This window comes from Scardinius erythrophthalmus (genome assembly GCF_964197995.2).
Source record: "Scardinius erythrophthalmus genome assembly, chromosome: 23".
NCBI classification, from domain to species: domain Eukaryota; kingdom Metazoa; phylum Chordata; class Actinopteri; order Cypriniformes; family Leuciscidae; genus Scardinius; species Scardinius erythrophthalmus.
In genome coordinates, this window is record NC_138243.1 from 6,150,317 (window position 1) to 6,173,946 (window position 23,630).

General features: G+C 43.0%; 1 protein-coding gene across 1 annotated transcript in view; it reads left to right on the forward strand.

Moving 5' to 3' along the window:
* epha5 (EPH receptor A5) overlaps positions 1 to 23,630 on the forward strand; it is a 99,124-nt gene that overhangs the window by 37,053 nt on the left and 38,441 nt on the right. The window contains exons 4-5 of the mRNA XM_081354817.1: positions 14,474 to 14,629; positions 14,708 to 15,043. Coding sequence (XP_081210943.1) covers positions 14,474 to 14,629; positions 14,708 to 15,043 — 492 coding nt within the window. The remainder of the gene's footprint in view (positions 1 to 14,473; positions 14,630 to 14,707; positions 15,044 to 23,630) is intronic.

The following is a 23,630-nucleotide window of genomic DNA, read 5'->3' on the forward strand; positions in this document are numbered from 1 at the left end:
AAGCATTGGTGCTTAATGTAAAAATATATAGTGTAAACGATAAATCACATTTGAGATTTGTGCTGGCTACTGTATACAGGCCACCAGGGCACCATGCAGACTTTATCAAAGAATTTGCAGACTTTCTATCAGAATTAATATTGACTGAAGATAAAGTACTAGTTGTTGGTGATTTTAATATACACGTAGATAACGAAAAAGATGCATTGGGATTGGCATTTAAAGACATTGTAAACTCAATTGGAGTTAGACAACACGTGTCAGGACCTACTCATCGTCGTAATCATACTCTAGATCTAATATTATCACATGGAACAAATGTTGATGCCGTTGAAATTCTGTAGCAGAGTGATGACATCTCAGATCATTATCTAGTCTCATGTAAATTACATTTAGCCAAGGCTGCAAAGCCGACTCAGTGTTTCAAATATGTTAGAACTATCACTTCTGCCACTAAAGATTGCTTTATTAATAATCTTCCTGATCAGTTTCATCATCTCAGCATCCCGGATAGCTTAGAAGAACTTGATATTGCAACAGAAACTTTTAACTCTCTCTTTTCCAGCACTTTAGACACAGTTGCTTCGTTGCGCTTAAAGAAGATTAAAGAAATTAGTCCAACGCCGTGGTACAACGAGCACACTCTGGCCCTTAAGAGAGCAGCCAGAAAAATGGAATGCAACTGGAAGAAAACAAAACTAGAGGTATTTCGCATTTCATGGAAGGAGAGCTTGATTACTTACAGAGAGGCTTTAAAAGCTGCTAGATCTGCTTATTTTTCAACCCTATTAGAAGAAAATAAACATAATACTAGGTATTTATTTGAAACGGTGGCTAAACTAACGAAAAATAAAGCTTCAAGCACCGAAGTTTCCAAGCAACACAGCAGTAATGATTTTATGAACTTCTTCACTTATAAGATTGATAATATCAGGGACAAAATTATAACTATGCAAACGTCTGCTACAGTATCGCATCAGGCAGTGCATTGTAGTCTCCCTGAGGAAAAATTTGATTCATTCGTTGTTATAGAAGAGGAAGAATTTACTAAACTCATTAAATCATCTAAATCGACAACATGTATGTTAGACCCTATACCGACTAAGCTACTGAAAGAAATACTTCCAGAGGTCATAGATCCTCTTCTTAATATCATTAATTCATCTTTGTCTCTAGGATACGTACCAAAAAACTTTAAGCTAGCTATGATTAAACCGATTTAAAAAAAACACAACTTGATCCTTCAGAATCAGTCAATTACAGGCCGATCTCGAATCTACCCTTTCTGTCAAAGATATTATAAAAGGCAGTATCCTCACAACTGTGTTCCTTTCTTGAAAGAAATGATATCTGTGAGGGTTTCCAGTCAGGATTTAGACCGTACCATAGTACTGAGACTGCTCTCATTAGAGTCACAAATGATTTGCTCTTATCATCCGATCGTGGTTGTATCTCTCTATTAGTGTTACTCGATCTTAGTGCTGCATTTGACACCATCGACCACAACGTTCTTTTAAATAGACTAGAAAACTATGTTGGCATTAGTGGAATTGCACTGGCATGGTTTAAATCATACTTATCTGACCGTTATCAGTTTGTAGCAGTAAATTAAGAGATGTCTCATCGATCACAAGTTCAGTATGGTGTACCACAAGGCTCAGTACTAGGACCGTTGCTGTTTACTCTGTACATGCTACCCTTAGGAGATATCTTTAGGAAACATGGAATTAGCTTTCACTGTTATGCCGACGATACTCAGCTCTATATTTCTTCAAAACCTAACGAAACTTACCAATTCACTAAATTAACGGAATGCATAGCGGATATAAAAAATTGGATGACTCGTAATTTCCTACTACTAAACTCTGAAAAAACAGAGATTCTAATTATTGGACAAAAAACTTCCTCACGTAATAATCTAGAATACGTACTCGGTTACTAACGTAACCTCGGTTCTCTCTAGAAGAGGGAACGAGTACTGCGTTTTATCAAAACGCTACGGGAAAAGTCTCTTTTCACGAAACACTGAAGCAAAAAATTATCCTTTAATTTTCATATATGTAAAACGCGTTGCGGCAGCAGCAGACAGCTATGGCGAGACGGCTTGCTCGCTCATTGGCTGCTCTGCGGCAACTGCTTAAGCCTATCGAGCGAGGCCTGGGATGACATCAGGCCAATGAGGGCGCTTCGCGCCCTCCTCGCCACTTCCCGCCGAAACGGGCGTGGCTTACCTCTATAAAAGGAGCTCGAGAAGGCTGACTCACTTGATTTTGATCGCCGAAGCGAACCAGAGTGAACCGTACGCACGGCAGAGAACGCAGTACTCGTTCCCTCTTCTAGAGAGAACCGAGGTTACGTTAGTAACCGAGTACGTTCTCTTACGAGAGTCCTCTCGTACTGCGTTTTATCAAAACGCTACGGGAACCCCTTGCAAAACGCCGTGCGTGCTGGGATAAAAACACTGATCACCGGAAGCTTTTTCAGGCATACAGTGCATAATCACCAGATTGACTCACACAGAGTCAGGGAATAAGGGTGAGAGCCTTAAATACCTAAATTTTTGCGTCGTAGAAAAACATGTCCACAGACGCAAGTATAATCATCACATAGACAGGGTAGGGAACCTGAACTAATGTGGAAAATGTAGGTCTTACACAGTTCTGCCCAAGATAGTCGGTAGCGCATAGCGCATGAGTTTCAGCGGTCTGATTAGACGGCTGAACAGATTACACCGACAAAAGCTTAGCCTGCAAGGCGGGAACCTCTAGGTTATAAAACCTGATAAATGTAGACGGCGAGGCCCAACCTGCCGCCGTACATATATCCTGTAGGGAAATCCCGCTGGACCAAGCCCACGAAGAAGCAACGCTTCTCGTAGAGTGCGCTCTGACTCCCAAAGGGCATGGAATGCCCTTGGCAGTATAAGCCAGCGCTATGGCGTCAACTATCCATCTGGATAGACTTTGTTTCGAAACAGCCATTCCTTTGGAACGTCCGCTGAACGAGACAAAGAGCTGCTCTGTCTGTCTGAAGACAGCAGAGCGGGACATATAAGCTCTTAAAGCCCTAACAGGGCAAAGAAAACTCGAGTCCCCTTCCTCACTCGATGCCGGCAGGGCAGCCAGGGATATAACCTGAGCCCGAAAAGGCGTGTTGAGGGATTTCGGCACATAGCCATGCTTAGGTTTGAGTATGACTTTAGAGTCATTAGGACCAAACTCCAAGCACGCCGGGCTCACAGAGAGCGCGTGCAGGTCGCCTATGCGCTTCACTGAAGCGAGAGCCATCAAAAACACTGTTTTGAAAGACAAATGTTTGAGGCTAATAGACTGGATAGGCTCGAAAGGGGCACCTTTCATGGCCGCTAGGACCGTAGAAAGGTCCCACAAAGGAACTGAAGGAGGTCTGGGTGGATTCAGTCTCCTAGCTCCCCTGAGGAAGCGGATGACTAAATCATTCCTTCCCAGCGACTGACCCAGCGTTGAACCAAAGAACGCTGAAATAGCCGCCACATACACTTTGAGCGTGGAAGGGGATCTGCCCTTATCCAACAGCTCTTGTAGGAAGGAGAGAACCTCCGTTACCTCACATTCGAGGGGTGAAATGCTCCGAGCTGCACACCAGCCGGAGAAAACCAACCACTTCGAAGCATAAAGCCGCCGTGTCGACGGTGCTCTAGCCTGAGTGATGGTATTCACGACTCCCTCTGTGAGACCAACGGGTATCCGTTGAGCACCCACACATGAAGGGACCACAGTTCCGGGTGTGGGTGCCAAATCGAGCCCCCGGCCTGCGAGAGGAGATCTCTCCTCAACGGCAGCGGCCATGGAGCGATATCTGCCAACTGCATCAGAACTGGGAACCATGTTTGGTTCTCCCAGAACGGAGCTACAAGCAGGACTGGGCATTTCGTTTCCCTGACCCGTTCCAGCACCTGTGGCAGGAGGGAGACGGGGGGAAAAGCGTATAACGGGCAGCGCGGCCACCTCCGGGACAGCGCGCTGTCGGTCTTTGAAAAGAACGCGGGGCAGTGCGCGTTTTCGCGGGACGCGAAAAGGTCCACCTCCGCTCTGCCGAATCTCTCCCACAACAGCCGGACTGTTTGTGGGTGTAGAGACCATTCGCCCGGGGGAACATTGTTCCTGGACAGTCTGTCTGGGCCCACATTCTGAAGCCCAGGTACATGCACTGCTCTCAGCGAGCGTAAGTTGTGCTGAGCCCATAGTAGGAGGCGTTTCGCCAGCCTGTACAGGGATATGGATTTCAGACCGCCCTGGCGATTTATGTAGGACACCACAGCCATGTTGTCCGAACGGACTATGACGTGTTCGTCCTTGATGCGGGGACAAAAACGTGTCATCGCGTTGTGCACTGCCAGCATTTCTAGGCAGTTTATGTGTAGGAGCTTTTCTCGTTCCGACCACAGGCCGAAGAACGGTCTGCCCTCGAGCAGAGCTCCCCATCCCGAGGTGGATGCGTCTGTCGACACCATCCTCACTCTCGAGGAAGTCCCCAGGCTTACACCTGATTGGTACCAGTCGTCCGCCGTCCAAGGCGCCAGGGCTGAAACACAGCTCTGATCGACCTTGAGGCGTAATCGACCGGTCGCCCACGCTCTGCGCGGTACCCGCGTTTTCAACCAGAACTGCAGCGGGCGCATGCGGAGCAAGCCCAGCCGGAGAACTGACGATGCTGAAGCCATGAGACCCAGCATCTTTTGAAACTTCCTGAGCGGGGTGACAGCGCCGCGGCGGAAAGACCTCGCCGCGCGCTGAATGATCAACACGCGCTGTGGTGACAGCCGCGCTGTCATAGACTGTGAGTCCAGAACGACGCCCAGAAACAAAATCGTTTGACTGGGGTTCAATGAACTCTTTGTCCAGTTGACTGTGATACCAAGATTCTCGAGGTGATCGAGTAAAATGGTTCTGTGCTCCACGAGCTGTGATCGTGATTGAGCTAGGATCAACCAGTCGTCCAAATAGTTCAGCACTCGCATGCCTCTGAGTCTGAGAGGAGCGAGCGCTGCGTCCATGCATTTCGTAAATGTACGGGGTGCTAGGGACAAGCCGAATGGCAGGACTGTATACTGGTATGTCTGACCCTCGAAGGCGAATCTCAAGTATCGCCTGTGGTGTGACGCTATTTGTATTTGAAAATACGCGTCCTTCAGATCTATTGACATGAACCAGTCTTCTCGGCGAACATGCGCGAGAATTTTGCTGGTTGTGAGCATTTTGAAACTGCGTTTCACCAATACTCTGTTCAACCGTCTTAGATCCAGTATGGGTCTGATACCGCCGTCCTTTTTGGGGACTAGAAAGTATCTGCTGTATAGCCCCCCTTCGCTTAGAGCTGGGGGAACGCGCTCTATCGCCCCTTTGCTTATCAGTTTTGATATTTCGGCTCGAAGTAGGTGAGCTACTTCCAACGAGACCGTAGTTTCGACGCGCGCTATGAAGCGGGGAGGGCGTCGACAAAACTGTAGCGAGAAGCCTCTCTTTATAATGCCTAGCACCCAGTCCGAAACCCCTGGGAGCGCTGCCCATGCTTCTGCATGGCTGGCTAGGGGCTGGATACGGAGCGCACTCTGATCGCCGTGCGACAGAGGTGCTTCGGGGGATACAAACATAGGCGTTATGCCTGTGGCATTTGAGGCGGGGCGCGCGCTTAATACAGCGGGCGAGACGCTCGTCCTCGACCTTACCACAGTGCTTAGCTGAGTGAGGGAGGACTGAGAAAGTCTCATAGGACCCATGTGAGCGAGTAGATGTGGGCTGGGAGCGGGCACATTTACTGCTTTGGGCGCGGCGTCTGCCTGAGCAGAGCGCGCGCTCACAGTTCTCGTTTTTACAGAGAGCCTGTGATGTGTTAGACATAGTGTTCGTGGGCACTGGGAAGTGGGCACTCTCACTATGCTGGAAGCGCAACCGACCTGAGTCGATTTTATGTGCGCGGGCCCTACGTGTAGGGCTGTGCTTATGTGTAGTGATGGGCACTGAGGAGTGGGCATCGAGACTACATTTATAGCACCATCGGCCGTGGCCGGGACACCAGAAAATACACTCTTTTCGAGATTTATCTGGGTAGCCGTGAGAACGGCTTTTGTGTGCAGGCAAGCGGGCGGCAGTGCAGGCTTGCTCTCTGCAGAAAACACTGGAACAGTCGCAAACCTTGGGACTGAAACAGCGGGGCGCTTGGGTGGGAGGCCGGCCGCAACGGGACTCACACACCTGCGCTTTCCCAGGCTTGCTAGGACTTCTTCGGCACTTCCGGTTTTACCACAACCCTCGATCGCGGCCCGCGCGAAGAGGGGCGCCGGGCGCTGGACCGAGAGCGGGGCCTCGAGCTGCGCTGTTGTGGCTGCTGCGAAGAGGCGGCCGAAGGCGGGGGCTGAGGCTGAGAGCTCCGCGGGGTCCGTTTGTCACGAACCGCTGCAGAACCGGAGCGCTTCGGTAGGAAGTGCTTGAAGGCTTGAGACGCTTTCTGGGCCTCGGTAAATCTCTCCACGAACTCGGAGAGAGAAGAACCAAAAAGGCCGGTGGAAGACAGCGGGGCATCGAGAAACGCAGTGCGCTCGGAATCGGCCATCTCCGTGACCGTCAGCCATAAGTGCCTCTCAGCGACAGTGGCGGAAGCCATACACCGTCCCATGGCTTGTGCGGCGGCTTTAGTAGCTCGGAGCGTGAGATCTGAAGCGCTCCTTAAATCCGCGATGCAGATAGCGTCAGGTCCCATCTCGTCCAGCTTACGGAGGAGATCACCCTGGTAAATCTGCAGCGTAGCCATGGTGTGTAGCGATGACGCGGCCTGCCCAGCGGCGGAGAAGATTCGCGCGAGCAGCGTCGACGTCATGCGGCAGGCTCTGGAAGGCAACACCGGTTTAGTCCGCCGTCCAGCAGAGGGCGGGCAAAGGTGGGTCGCTATCGCCTGTTCCACCGGCGGAAGAGAGAGGTAGCCTCGGTCACTGGCATTATCCAGAGAGGAAAATGCGGGTGACACAGATGAGCGCGTCCGCGCAGAGTAGGGCGCGTTCCAAGCCTTCGCAACTTCTTCGTGTAACTCAGGAAGAAAAGGAGCGGGCTTAGATTCCGGAGAAGTGCGCTCACCAGGGAGGAAACTACCATCCAGCCGGGTTCGAGAGGGGGGCTCCGGTGCAGACCACTCGAGGCCGAGGCTCGCCGCGGCCAGTGCGAGTACCCGCATGAGCTCCGTCTCAATGTTGGCTCTCGTTGAGGGCTTGCGGGCAGGAGGCGCGAGATCCTCAAAGCTCGCCCAATCCTCGCTGCCTGAAGCTAGCAGAGAGCAGGAATCCTTCTCCCCCGACGCGGCCTCTGAACCGACTTCCTCTGATGAAGCGGCGGCAGACTGCGGGCGCTGAGCATCAGGAAGTGATTCGAGAGAGGCCGGTGAAGCTGGCGGGCGAACCGGCGAGCTTGGTCGGGCTGGAGCGGGTTCCGGGACCCGCTGCGAGCGGCGCTTTTTACGGCGCGGCATCGCGGCGGTGAATGCAGGCTTGGAAAAGGATGCCAGGCGAGTCCTCAGAGTCACCATCGGCAAAAGCTCGCAGTGAGGGCATCCGCCGTCAGCGAGCGCGAGCGCTGCATGGTCCTCACCCAGGCAGGAAACACAGATGACGTGCTTGTCTCCCTCGGTGAGTGGGGCTCGGCACGAGCCGCAGGAAGGCATCTTGAAAAAGACGCAGCTCTTTTAGGGGTGAGTGTTGCGAAGAACACACACACACACACACAGAAAAGCAATAATATGAAAAGGATATAGGCGTCGGAAAGCGCAGCAGGTACGGCTGTAGAAGGCGGCGTTGGCCAGCGGCTTCGAGGGCTCGTCCCGCTGATGTGCTTGCTTCAACGACGCTGCTTCCGTGATCCAGCGATGCGTGCGCTTCGCTGAAGAGATTAAAATCAAGTGAGTCAGCCTTCTCGAGCTCCTTTTATAGAGGTAAGCCACGCCCGTTTCGGCGGGAAGTGGCGAGGAGGGCGCGAAGCGCCCTCATTGGCCTGATGTCATCCCAGGCCTCGCTCGATAGGCTTAAGCAGTTGCCGCAGAGCAGCCAATGAGCGAGCAAGCCGTCTCGCCATAGCTGTCTGCTGCTGCCGCAACGCGTTTTACATATATGAAAATTAAAGGATAATTTTTTGCTTCAGTGTTTCGTGAAAAGAGACTTTTCCCGTAGCGTTTTGATAAAACGCAGTACGAGAGGACTCTCGTAAGAGAACTGTCTAACACTCGATGGCTGCTCTGTTAAGTCTTCGTCGTCGGTTAGGAACCTGGGTGTGCTCTTTGATACCAATCTTTCATTTGAAAGTCACGTGTCTAGTATCTGTAAAACCACATTTTTCCATCTTAAAAATATATCTAAATTACGCCATATGCTCTCATTGACAAATGCGGAACCGTTAGTTCATGCGTTCATGACCTCAAGGCTAGATTATTGTAATGCTCTACTGGGTGGTTGTCCTGCACGCTTAATAAACAAACTTCAGCTAGTTCAAAATGCAGCAGCTCGAGTTCTTACCAGAACCAGGAAGTATGACCATATTAGCCCAGTTCTGTCCACACTGCACTGGCTCCCTATTAAACATTGCATACATTTTAAAATATTGCTGATTACTTACAAAGCACTAAATGGGTTAGCTCCGCAGTACTTGAGCGAGCTCTTAAAGCATTATAGTCCTTATAAAATTCCGGCCAGTTGATAATACCTAGAATGTCAAAATCAACTGATGGCGGTAGATCCTTCTCCTATTTAGCACCAAAACTTTGGAACAGTCTTCCTACCATTGTCCGGGAAGCAGACACACTCTGTCAGTTCAAAGCCAGATTAAAGACACATCTCTTTGACCTAGCTTTCACATAATTCATTATAAACTCCTATAAATTTAATGTTAGGCTGCATAGATTAGGTCAGCCGGAACCGGGAACACTTCCCATAAATCCTGATGTACTCGTTACATCATAAGAAGAATGACATCTACGCTAAGTTTAGTGTCTGTGTTTATCCCGAGGTTTTCCCGCAGCCTGCCGGATCCAGGCCGTATCCAGATCTGATGAAGGACCTTCGCCTGGACCCGATCCAACGCAGTGCTGAAGTGCCAACTAGTCTCTCCTTATGGAGGATCCCACTACCACTCTACAGATAAGGCGTTGTCGGGAAAATTCGTTTTGCGTTCCTACCCCGAAGCGACAAAATAAAATAAAATTCTTTATCAAAATTTATAAGGAAAGACAAGTACTTTGTTAGGCTTGGCTTGTAGGGAATTCCTAACCTGCGCATGTATATTCAAACGCACATAACTATAGAACCAATTCTTAATGCGCATGTGAACGCCATCAGCGTTTCTCACAGGTTCGCGTTTAAAGTCTGTGTAGAGAGAATGGTGTCGTCTTAGCGGCCCCAAATTTAATAACAAATGATCATTGCGACGGAAGCAAATCAATCAAAACTAACTTTAGCTGGAAAATAACTTTATTAAAGAACCGCTATAAAGCCAAAACAATCTCTGTTACCTTAAATGATACGCTTATCTATGTAAAGCTGCTTTGAAACAATCTACATTGTTAATAGCGCTATATAAATGAAGATGACTTGACTATGATTTTTAGAAAAATGTAAGATGGGTGTAAACAGATCATACAAAAACATATGAATTAGACTTTACATATTAATTTGAATAATCCACCAATTAGCCAAAACGTAAAACAGCAATGATTGCCATGACAGTGAGTTGCATATTCCATGTTCATGAAAATTACTTGGTTAAAACATTTCAGCCCAGTTAACACGTGAACGAATGGCAATAATGAAGCCATTTTTCTAGGTTCACCGGTAAAACACAGATTTGCTGTGACATATTTCACTCTCTTGTGTTGGAGAGACATGGAGGTGATGATTGAGTTACCACCCAGCTGAAGAGCGATAAGAGCGCGCATGTGTGTGTGTGTGTGTGTGTGTGTGTGTGTGTGTGTGTGTGTGTCAGAATTGAAAGAGCCTGGTGACAGTGATGAATCGAGCTTGTGAGCAGGTCTCACAAAAGACTAAGCCATTGAGAGGTGATAAACAGGACGGCTGACTATCAGGTGTGTGTGTGTGTGTGTGTGTGCGCGTATATATGATATATGAGGACACAACTTTGTATAATGACATGATTATTACATGATTACAATGTAAAGTGGTTTATGTGGACATATCCTGTGTCCTTTTAATAAATCTTTTATTAAGTTTTGTGTGATGGGTAGGTTTAGGGGTAGGGTTAGTGTAGGGGGAGAGAATATACAGTTTGTACAGTATTAAAATCATTACGTCTATGACATTTCCTCATAATGGTAGATGCACCAACGTGTGTGTATATGTGTGTGTGTGTGTGTGTGTGTGTGTGTGTGTGTTCACAGGTGCTTGTTGGCTAAAAATCTGTGCCAAGAATCTATTCTCAAAGATATCTGGGTCAATGCAGAACAGCTCATCATAAAACATACTCTCAGTGGTCATTCAGTACAGTATCTGATTCTGAACGGAAATTATAATTTTTTTTTATTATAATTAGTGAACAGAAATAATTTATTTATTTAATAATTACTTTGTTTTTCATTGTGTGTTGATTTAATTTCCAATTACTTATTTTAGCGCTTTTTTTGCTGATAGTTATGCTAATTCTCTATATATATAGCCTATAGATTTTTTTTTTTTTTTTTGTGAATTAAATCAAGTAAAAAAGTCTATAAATTAATCAAAACTGAACACTAAATTATTTTTTAATATAATTAATTTAGAAAAAGATAATTTAGTGTTAAGGTTTGATTAATTTATAGAATCTTTAACTTGATAAAAAATGTTTTGCCTATTCTAAGGCTGGTAGCAAATCCGCACATTTACAGACTCATACACTTTCTTCTGTTTATGTAATATTTTTGTCATGCTTTAGTTACCAATGTGTTATCAGCTTCATTTCACGCATGATTGATGATGAACAATTTTTTTTTTTTTTTCTTTTTTTTTTTTTTTTGCGGTTAAATGAGAATTACAATGTGCATATACGTGTTTGTTTGTGTGTGTGTACCTGTGTATAAAGTATACATACAGTGTATATATATATATATATATATATATATATATATATATATATATATATATATATATATAAAGCCTAACTATAGAAAACTGTGTGAAAACTGCAAATGATAATGCTCATTTCATGCCTAGTTATGACCTAGTTTCATTCTTTTAATTCAGATATTACATTATCAACCATATAATGTTTCTGTTATCCCGAGTGACATCTGGGAATGCTTTAATTTCTGCTTTGTTATTCTCTCACTGTTGTTAACAGGCTTGCCATGAATGCTCAAAACAAATCAATAAAGCCATTGTGTGATAAAAATATGATACAAAGACATCAAAATGCTTTCAGTCCTAGACATCTATGCCAAATCAATAAGCGGAATAAAAAATAAAAAAAAAGCCTGTATGATGTAAGATTTCAGTATTGTGTTCTCTGGTCTAATGTTGCCTGACAAGAGAAAAAAATAAATAAATCTACCGTGTTAAATCAGTCGGTGACTGACTTTAAAAAGCCCTGCATGGTTTACAAAGGGAAAAGGTCTGTGGGAAAATAATAAATACATAAAATAAGACAACCAAATCCTTCATTTTGGAGCTATTGGATTATAGCTTGAAGCACTTTAGTAAACAGAATGCTTTTTTTTCTTTTCTTTTTTCTAATCTTCAAGGAGGCATCTGCACGGCTCATGAAACAATTTCATGAAATATGCATTTTTAGATATTTTTAAATATCAGTTCTGTGCTGGTTTGAGCCCAGCATGTCATAACAGATATATACTTGTCTGGTGACTTCATTATGTAGACAAACTGTTGAATAATCTTGTCGCCTGAGCTGTTCATTTAATAAAGACATGTGTGGCCGATGGACCCGAGTGTAATGCAATCAAAGCTTCCTACAAGCTCCATTAGTGCAGCCCAGCACCAATCCTTTATTTAATCAAAACTTGTTTCGTTTCCATTAACACGGGCTTTTATATCATAATGCTGCATGACATTTGTGGGGATTATGCAGCGTGGAGTTGAGTGAAGTGTGGAAAAATGCATTTTGCCATGTTGTGATCTATATCTGTCAAATTGCCATCTCTTCTAAATGGATCACGGTCAGATGACAAAATGTTTAAATGAAGTAGCTGAATCGACAGGCTGAATGTAATACCCTAGCATCATTGCTCCAGTCTTCAGTGTCACATGATCCTTCAGAAATCATTCTAATATGATGATTTGCCCACCATCAGTTACATTTGGTGCCGTGACCCGGATGGGAGTGAGGTTTAGGGGGTTGAGTGCAACGGAGGCCAGCTAGTAAGAGCTGTGTGAGTAAACCTCACTCCTTTGGCCTCAAGAGGTACAACTAGAGACTGCGGTCTTTAGTGTGCCCGCTTCACATGCCGGAAGCGCCGGTTCGAATCCTGTTTGGAGCGGGTCGAATAGGACCGATTACATCAGCAGGACACAGTTGAATGGTAATTGCAAAGTCACTAAGATGTCTGTTATTAAGGTCCCTATCTTACACCCGGCGCAATGCAGCGCCATGTGTGAGACAAGTGTTTGTTGCTAGTTTCAGCCTGACACAGTTATCATTTTCACGTCCTGTGCCACGTTGTTTAAATAGCAAATGCATTTGCGCCTATTTGTTCGGCCATGGGCTGCTGGTCTGAAAATGAGGTGTTCAGGAGCATTGTTGGTGCGTTGCTTTTTTGAGGCAACTGAAATAGACTGCGCCATTGACCAACTGAAACCTGGTCTAAAGTCAATGGCACAGTATTTATTTATTTTTTGTTATTTAAAGAGCGTGTTAGTAATATGAGCCTATAGGTGGGTCCACAATGTGCGTACACTGCTTAATACACACACAGGGACGCGCAGTAGCACACAAACATGCCAAATATTAAAGTGCCACTATGCAGTTTCGCTTTTTGCTCGCAGGTTTCTCTATAGAGCTCCCCTTACAGCTTCGGAATAGATATTTGACAACACTGTCATAAAAAACTCGTTGGCGAATCTCCACCCTCCCATCTTCTCCCTCTGGTCATGTGCATTTGTTTTCAAAGAGGCCGGCGAACACATGGAGCCATGTCCATTAAGGTGTGTATGATACACAGAAGGCTAGCATATAAATGTATGTGTGCAGTGCCATAAAAGATTAATATTGTGTACATAAGGATGTGGTGGAATCCGGCTTGTCCCGTAGATGGTCTCGCTTTAACCTTGCGCACGAGCAGATCCGTTTCCTCGCTAGAGAAGCGTTCAGTCTTTCCTCTTGCAAATTCCGCCATGTAAATAGCGAATCCGCCATGGCACGCAACTGCCTTTCAAAGGGAATGGGAGATGAGGTTGGTTTTATGAATTGGTTTATGACATGTTACGCCCAAAACACACTCATTACTAATTAAGAGAATAGGGACAACCCTTTTAGACCATGCGCTGGGTACGCCGACTATTTTTCCCGTTGTTAAATTAGCAAAAGTGGATTCAGATACGCCCTAAGTACATTTGCTCTTTAGACCATGCGCTTAGATCGTTAAAATAGGGCCCTTAGAGTCAGTTCTAGGTAGCACAGCTCTGCGAACTGTAGGGCCAGTATGGTGATTTTAAAGGTATAGTTCACCTAAAAAAGAAAATTCTGCCATTTGCTCACCCTCATTTCATTCCAAACCTGTATATATATTTCTCCTCTGTGGAACACAATTTTTCACCATACTAACCAAAAACAAGCAATCCATTTAGCTCATGCGAGGGTAGTCTCATCTAAATGCTGCCAATGGGGCAAAGATGATCTATTTTCAGCCTCAGACAGGCGGCTACAGTTGAGCAAATCTTGTCTGGAGGCCATTGGGTTGGCACTGAAAAAGATGGATATGCAAGTCATGCAGAAGAAAAAAGTCAGTGCACACAAAGAAGAACTTTGTGTGCACTTTGGACTGCCGAGGCCATTGATAATCTATCTCTCTCTCTCTCTCTTCACAGCAATACATTATCTAAATGCGTTTTGCGCTGACAGGATGTCTGCTGTGCATAAGCACCTGTCCTGAATCAAGAAGCATTTAAGTAGTTGCAAAAAAAAACCAGATATACTGATTCCATTTGTCGGTGTGATATTGTAAATTGTGGTTTAATGCTTTCAGTGCCTGTTTCTGTGAAAACTGTGGAGTTTCAATGAGGGAATGTTTGAAGATTTATACTATGGCTGTCAACGTTAACGCGTAACGGTTCAATTAAAATCCTGAGCACTGTTTGTTCAAAGCATCAGCTCTCTATTGAAATGCGCACCTGCTCTAAGTTGTTGAATGTTTGACTTTAATGACTAAATTTTCTCATCAGCCCTGAACAAGTACAAAGGCGCCGATCGATCGTATTAGTAATGTAATCGCCTCTGTATTGTGCTTGATATCTCTGCAGTCTGTAAGCCGGGCTTTTACCGATCAGCTCTTCAGACCAAAAGCTGCAGTAAATGTCCTCCCAGAAGTTTCACCAAGGTGGAGGCTTCCACCTCCTGTCAATGTGAGCAGGGATACTACAGGACCGAATTGGACCCCACCAATATGGCCTGCACAAGTAAGTGCCACCTCCGTTATGTGCACCATATTTTGTATAATGTCTGTAATTTAGTCGTGATACAGTATCATCTTGCAGAGCCCCCTTCCGCCCCACGAAACGCCATCTCCAACGTGAACGAGACCAGCGTCTTCTTGGAGTGGACCGCCCCGGAAGAGACAGGCGGACGGAAAGATGTTCGATACAATATCCTGTGTAGTAAGATCAGCACAGATTCGGGCCACTACGAGCCGTGCGGAAGCCACGTGCGATTCCTCCCCCAGCGGACGGGTTTGAGGAACACCTCCGTCATGGTCGTGGATCTCCAGGCTCACACCAACTACACCTTTGAGGTGGAGGCTGTGAACGGGGTGTCGGAGCTAACTGCCCCTTTGCGCCAGTATGTCTCGCTCAATGTCACTACCAACCAAGCCGGTGAGTAGATTTGTCCCTCTGGAATTGTTCCCATTACATGCTTAAGCCTAACATGACAGAGTTCATACTGTCTGCTAGAGCTTAAAACAGCATTTGCAATTCATTTAACTTGTGCAGTGTGACATATATCAGAGTAAAACAAAATTTGCAGCTGTAAATGATGTAGAGTGGGGATATATTTGATCCTTAAATGCAAAACATGATCAGGACAGCCATCTAACATTGACAAAGTGGACAAATTGGAGCCGAGGGGTATGTATATGGGAAAATGAAACTAAGGTATTTAACTAGGTATACACATAGGGGATGTTTACACAACACCGCTTTCAACTAAAAACGTACAACTTTTTATGCGTTTTGACCGTTCATTTACACGACAATGGCGTTTTGAGTGCAAACTTTTGAAAAAGTTTTTTTAAAGTGCAAGTTTTTGAAAACGGTCTCTGTGTAAACAACAAAAGCGCAAATCTCTGAAGACGATGACATCATGCACATGCATATTACGTTTTCAGTCTATAGTGTTTCATCGCCATCTAATGGCCTGACAGCAGAATACAGCATTTTTAGCCGTTTTCGCGGATCCGTGTGAATGGGGATTGTTTTAACAATGGTATTGTCTATACGCAGAAAACTCAAAGGAAAAACTTCTCCGTTTTAAGCATATCTGTAGGAAGGTGACATGTTGTGGGAAGAAGGAGGTGGGAACCGGCAAACATTCAAAAACTTTAATAAACGTAAAATAAACAAATCCAAAATGAAAGTAAAGACAGCAGCCCCCGGACGACTGCTGTCACATATAACAAAACACAACATAAATCCAGGCCGGGCCTCTCTCGATCTCCACTGTCGTCGCTCCTCCTTTATGCTTCCGCTCCTCCGTGAGAGATACGAGACCGGTGCGTCGCGCAGGTGTCGCTCATTATCAATTACGCCACCGGCCTCGCGCCGTTCTCTCGTGGCCCTCGGCCTCGTCCTGCTTGCCAAATTATCATTGTCATGTAAACGTATCCATAGAAAACAATGGGAATAAACAAGGTATTTAACAAGACACAGGTGAAACACATGAGGGCAATAAAAAAAAAAAAAAAAAAAACAGAAGAGCATGAACAAAGAAAACATAGAATACTGAACTGAGAACAGTGTTAAACTAACTTAAACTCCAACTGAAGCAAAACACAAACACAGACCAGACATGACATTAAGGCTGCATTTACATTGCATGGTTCAAGCGACCCAATTCTCAGATATTCCCAATATTGTCAGATCAGTTTCAGGCCTCTTTCATATAATAAATCCAGTGCTCGAAGTGGGGCGGTACTCACCGGTACGCAGTACCAGCACTTCTGCATTTTACTCCAAAGCGTACCTGCACGTTTTCTTGCGTACCGCTACTTCTCGCATGTAGGCGGTACTCTACCACTGACAAAAAAAGCGTCAGTGTCACGCCCATTTCACATATACTCCGTTTGCAATGCGTATGCGGAGCTTTTTTTTTTTTTTTACCCATATTAACAGGTTAGAGCTTTCACACTGCACGCGGATGCGGTCCGGCAATGCGTTCCAGGAGCGGTGCGTATACAGGAGCAGTCCAACGATCGTTTCCACACCGAGTCTATTTTCGCTGTGCTGCACGCGCTGAATTAAAGTGACAGCACGTGGTTCGTGGTCAAAATTAACACAGAATATGACATTATGTATAATTTGTATTATTTAAAATTACTTTTGACATTTAAAAACAGACGTTGTCAAATTCCAAAGCTTGCAGAAGGTTCCTAATGGCAATACTGACTTAGGCTACAGCTTTCCTGGTAGCCTTGAGTGAATTAACTTGTCTAAGAAAATGATTCATAAAACGTATAAATATCTGTTGAGCCTATGTTTACTTTCGTCATTGACACAGGCGAAAATGAAAAGACTAAGTTCAGCTTTAGGAGGGGAAGAAATAGTCCAGGATAAGAAGACTGAGAGAAAAAGAAATATGAAGATGAGGAGAGAGCAGGTATTGACAAATAATCTAATGACAAGGTTTTAAAGATAGCCTATTTCTTATAATTTTTTGGCCTTCAAAAGTCCTAAATTGCACATATGTAGATCAGAGAAATCCAAATTTTCTCGGGGGAGCATGCCCCCCAACCCCCCTAACTACGGGGGGCCTTGAGTCGGGTTGTCCAGGGCACAGGAAATTGTTATTCCGGCCCTGGGTGAAGGCGGTGAGAGTAAGGCAATAGAGTACCGGCACCTTTCCCCCCCACTTCAAGCACTGAATAAATCTGATGTGAATCAGGTACGTGCCTTTACGTCTGTTCAGATGGACACCAACCACGATCACACGACTCTTTTCAATGGCGCAGTGGAGGATGAAGGCTCAACCCAGTGGAGTCATGCTGAAGTTTAATGTCTTTTGAGCCTTTGGGGGTGAAGAGACAGTGACTTTTAAACATTGCGTCCATTGCAAATTGTGCCGTTTTTACTTCCTTTTTGGCCTAAACCTTTCCATGTCAGTATTTCTACCTTGGGTTGTTTCACCAAGTGTGTTGTGTAAATGCAGATATCGGATATGAGTTACTTTTAAAAGAAGATGACACCTGGTCGTCAAAAAAAAAACAGTCAACAAATTGGAATTGGCCATCAAGACCTGCAGTGTAAATTCGGCCTTAAATGTACTAAAGTCCTAGCCTGGCTCCGCCCTCCTACGTACTTCCGCTCAATTTCATTTTCCTTCAGTACTACGTCTGGGACTGCTGTATATTCTTAGGTTTCCAGAAACCAATTTTTTGTAGGACCAATCAGCGAATAGAGGGAGTGGCTGAGAACGATGACGTTGATGTGATCACACACATGACTAGCGTCGGCCAATAGTGAGCCTACGTGTGACGTACAACACACAGACGCGCTGCTTTATCAAGACTCGAGGAACAGAGAGAAGGAAATGAATAGTGGAATAAAGTCGTTTTTTTTTTTTTTTTTGCGCACAAAAAGTATTCTCGTCGCTTTATAAACTTTATAAAAGACAGACATCTTATTCTAAACATAATTCTCTGATCATTCGGACGACCACACGTTAGCGATTGGCTATGGCAGATCCTGAGTGACTCTGGGCAGATCCAATAGTTTTGAACTTTAACAGAGAACCCGCCTACAAGGAAGTAAACGTTTCTCATTGGAGCTAGGCCAGACTCTCTGTACAAATGAAATGTACGAGAGTCTGGTAGAACCAGGCTACTAAAGTCCTACTAAAGTGGACATAAAACCTTTTTTTTCCACTATAAAGAACCTTTTGTGCAATGGAAAGATTAGGGAAACTGTTAAAGGATCTTCATGGAACATGAATGTCAATGAACAATCTTTATTTTTTGGAGTGTAAAAAACAAAAAAAACAAAAAAAAAAAACAGTTAAGATATTAAACAATATAAATAAGTTTTCTTTTCTACTGGGTGATATTATTGGTTAATCTCATTTCCCCCACCCACATGACCTTGTTTATATTATTAAAAAAAGAAAGTTATTTCAGAGATGGCAAAAGTTATTACATTTTAAAGAAAAATCATGAAAACAGACAATTTAATTTAGAATAATGTGCACAATAATACCTGAATTAAATAGAGTAAATCCTTATAAAGGAAAATTTCATTACTTGTTGCCTTTAACGTGATAAAAAAAAAAAATTGTTTACTGTAAACAGCAGGCATTTTTACACTCTTTGACCAGTTAATTCACCACATTTATCATTTTCATGGTTGTCATGTTACCTCTTATTCACATTTATAAAAAGGGGGCTAACAAGGGTAACTGGCACTAAAACCTTTTCAATTCAGTAGGACCTCTCCTGACTGCCATTGACTTTTCATTAAGCTAATGATGACCCTAATGGACACTGAAGCGTAATCTGCTTTATCTGTAAGCGGGTCTGTAATTGCTGGGGATTGCCCAGAGACAGCGGGGTGGGGACTCCTGTGTGCCCCTAATGAGTGTGTCTGTGTGTGTGTATCGTGGAAGTGTTAGTGTTGATAAGGTACTTTTGAAATGAAGGATTTTGCGTGAGCCGAGTGGAGGTTGCAGAGGAATGCTGAGCGCTTTGCCTCTGCGGTCGGGATAATCCGCTCGTTCTATGTGTCGAGTAGCGGTCATGTTTTATGTGAACTGGATGGCTGGAGGCTAAGCGAGAGGTTTGGCTGGAGTTCTGAGACCAGATGTGCTCACAAAGGTGCTTTACTGTCTGAACGTGAATCGCTATAGAAATATTGAGGAGGAATTCAGGCTTCCACTGTGTCGAGTGTCGACTGACTGAAAATCACTTTTCCGTTATCTTGCTTTTGTCTTCCCTCGTTTGAAGCACAGCTCTATTTGAAGATCTTTTGTAGGCCAGCATTCAAAGCAAACACATGCTGGGATATTCCTTCTGTGCAGTACATTACATGTATGTCTTAAAGTGTCCCTATTATGCTTTTTCCGCTATTACCTTTCATGTAGTGTGTAATATGGCTGTTTGTTAATGTAAAAGGTCTGCAAAGTTTCAAAGTGCAACTTTGAGAGAGTTATTGTCTCTCAAAAGAAAGAACTGATTCTGAACTGCCTGAAACTGAGTCGAACCTTACTTCCTATGTAGGTTTGAACCTAATTTGCATAATGACAGCCTATGGTCTTCATTGGCTGCCCACAAACAAACACTGTAGTTGTAGCTGAGGCCTGTAAGAGTTTTTTTTTTTTTTTTTTTTGTCAACATGTCGAGAAGATACTGTTTTCTGTGCTGTTAATGCAAATCCACTTTGCTTCCAAAAGATGAGGACCCGTGCAAGAATTGATAGATTAAAGTGACGCCAAACTACTGTTTGTGTCACTGTGTATCAAGTGATGAGGAAGATCCAGAGCTGCTGTAAGCAGAAGACCAATCAGAGCAGAGTAGACCAATCACAACAGACTGGGTCGTCTGACCAATCAGAGTAGAGTAGACCAATCACAACAGACTGGGTCGTCTGACCAATCAGAGCAGAGTAGACCAATCACAACAGACTGGGCCATCTGACCAATCAGAGCAGAGTTGACCAATCACAACAGACTGGGTCGTCTGACCAATCAGAGCAGAGTAGACCAATCACAACAGACTGGGCCATCTGACCAATCAGAGCAGAGTAGACCAATCACAACAGACTGGGCCATCTGACCAATCAGAGCAGAGTAGACCAATCGCAGCAGACTGGGCCATCTGACCAATCAGAGCAGAGCAGGCTCTCTGAAAGAAGGTTTATCACTGTAAGTAAATGTGATGATACAATGTGTATTATGTGATTTTGTTTTTGTTTTGTTTTTTTGACATGCATGTAAACATGTTGTAGGGGAGCTTCAAAACAAAATTAGGCACCTTTAAAATAGCATAACCTGGGGCATAAAAAAAAGAAAAATGCGATATATATATATATATATATATATATATATATATATATATATATATATATATATATATATATATATAGGATAAAATAATAACAAGTTTGATTGAAGATGGAGATAATTCTGGTTAGTTTTATTTTTTATAATCTCATAATATCAGTGTTGTTATTGTTTACTAAAACAAAAATTATTAAATTAATTTACTTGGGTTACATTTTATTTTAAGGTGTCATTGTTACCGTGTAATTATATATTTAAGTACTGAGTAACATTAATTAACTACATGTACTTACTATAGGGTTAGGGTTAGGGTAGGATTTGGTTTTGGTTGAGGGTTAGTTGGATGTGATTAAGCATAATTTACTAGTATTACTACGGTAAGTACATGCAACATAATGTAACAAGGACACTATAAAATAAAGTGTTACCTTTACTTGATTTGTAATTAAGCTAAAATAAATTGAAATATTATATTAAAAACTCAAACCTAAATGAAATTGAAATAAAATTGAATATTTTGCCTTGGCAACTAACTGAAATGTGTTTAAGTTAAAATATTAATATCTATAATATCTAAAACCAACACAGGAATACATCAAAGCAAAATAGTTTTTATTGTTGTTGTTGTTGTTGTTGTTGTTGTTGTTGTTAATTGGCTTATAGAAATGACAAAAGCACACAACAAACTTACTGAAACTTAAAAGGAAAACTGAAAAAATAAAATGAAAACTGAAAAAAAAAATCTAAATAAATAATATAATAATTATAAATATACTAAATTAACATGAATGAGATTATTTAAAACTGGCAGTTTGTATGTAATTTTTTAGGTGTCTGTTTTTTTTTTATGTAAATATTTCTAATCAAAAAGTTTTCTTAATAATTTATTTTTAATTGTCAGTTTATAAGTATCCCCAAGTCCTCAGTTGCACTGTTTGTCTTATCATATACCATAATAATATAGTAATAACAAAGTATTATAATCAAAGCAATGCTAAACCGATAGTGACCTATAAATCAATATATGAATACGGAGGTGAACCTCAGGCTTACAGACCCGCAGCGCAGCAACGCAATAACAGGCGCAGGTGTTGCAGGCGTAAAACATTTATTTCCACTTTGCGTAATCCATTATCCTAAACTCTCAGGCCTTTTTTTTGCCACCTTTACGTACTTTTATTACCGCATTGTAATTTAGGGAGAAATATTTAACATGATATTTGTGCCTATTTCCGTGCCGATGCATCTCTGTCACAAAAGCACAGCAGATGCGGTTACAGAAACAGTCTTAGGGTGCTAATTTATTTCACCAGGGCTGTGAGGGTACAGTATTTCCCCCTGAAGAGATGACTTCAACATCTGCTCAGCTCATTAAGTTACTCTCAAATCAACAGAGGAATTATGCTCTTTAAAACACTATTAATTATGACAAGCAAAATGATCATTTCTGCAGCACAAGGCGAGCTGCCACGCATAGTCAACAAAGCTTGTGTGTGGAACATTAGCACGCTAACGTGGATCTTTACAAAGACGCAGATGATATAAATTCTGTTTTTACTTCTGAAGTGGGGAGATTTTTAGAACTGGAAGCAGATTGTACAGGTTGATCAAAAGCTCGCTAATTTCCAGCATTTTCGAGTGAGCGGGATTTCAAAACAAACTGAATAGTTTGCAGGTGCCAGCGATTAGCGCTTAGCATTGGCATGCCTCTCAAGTGCTTTCCCTGATAAATGTCGACAGACGCATGAGTGGAGACATTTGTGGAGCTCTTTTTTTTTTTTTTGCCGAATTATTTTTTGAGCCTTGACTGTTTTCTCATTGACTGCTGAGTACATGAAGTATCATTCTGAAAAGAGTTGTGACACTAAGTATTCTCAAAGCCTCTCAGCAAAGCTCTTCTGGCAAGCGGCTGTGAGCACTTGTGTTTTACTAAACTCGACACATCCGTTTGAGTCTCTGCAGATGGTGACCCGGTCACTAGTAGGGAGTAACTAACTAAAAGTAGCAGCAACACAGCTAACTTTCAATAGTTTGATAGCCATCTTTAAAATAGTGTAGCTTTCCATTAACATGCTAATTTCAACTAGTAGCGTCACATGATATTGTGCATACGGCTTTACAGTCAAGCATGCTAATAATCAGCATCTCATGTACAATGTTAGAAATTCATGTGCATGATAATCAACTGGTATGTTTGGCCAGATCATGTAAAGACATTCATTTATAATAATAATAATAATAAAAAAAAAAGATTCATCATTTTGATATAGTTAGCTATGTTTTGTTTTTAGCCTGTAGCTACACTTCTAACTACATTGTCAAAATATCAGCTTGACTATAGTTTGATTGCTTTAAATTAGGAGTAGCTTGTATCTACAAACTTCAGTTTCAAAGTAGCTTCGCCAGCTCTGAAGTAATTTAAAGCTATTTGATTTAACTTTATCTGATTAAAAAACAAAAACAAAATGTTCTTAATGAGAGAGTGCAAAAAATCCCTCATCCAAACCCTGTATTTACCGAATGCACTATTCGCCTATGTGTGTGTCATGTCATATCCATACACAGTGTAAAGTAGGCTATAGCATGACACTGAAATTGTATTGTCACAATGAATGAGAAAACTTGACCATGGATCATTTAAAACAGCAAAACTCTATAGGAAATATGGAACTGGAACTGGACTAAAGTGATACAATAAAATATAAAATAAAAGAATTGGGACTTTTTATCTCACAATTTTGACCCTTCCAATGAGTTTAAACTCAAGACTGTGAGATATAAACTTGTAATTGTGAGAAATAAAGTCAGAATTGTGAGACACAGGGCCAGATTTATAGCTTGCTCCAACACAAACCCCCTTTTGGCGTTACTACTGTCGGGATTTACTAAAGACACGCAATGAAAAGTGAGCGCTGATAAGACGTGGACAGGTTTATTTTTGCGGCTGACCTTATTGCATATGTATTTGTAGGAGTTTCACTTTCAGATCACGAGCAGAACTTCACACTCCCATCGGCGCTTTTTGGAATTGAGTTCTCACGCTAATTTGCCCAATTTAGTAATTCTGGCCCATAAACATGCAATTGTGAGAAAAAAAAAAACAGATTTTTGATTTTTGAGACAAAAAGTCAGGATTTTTTTTTTTTTTTTTTTTTTCATGGCGAAGACAAGCTTCCATCGGGGACTCGCCAGTTCTCA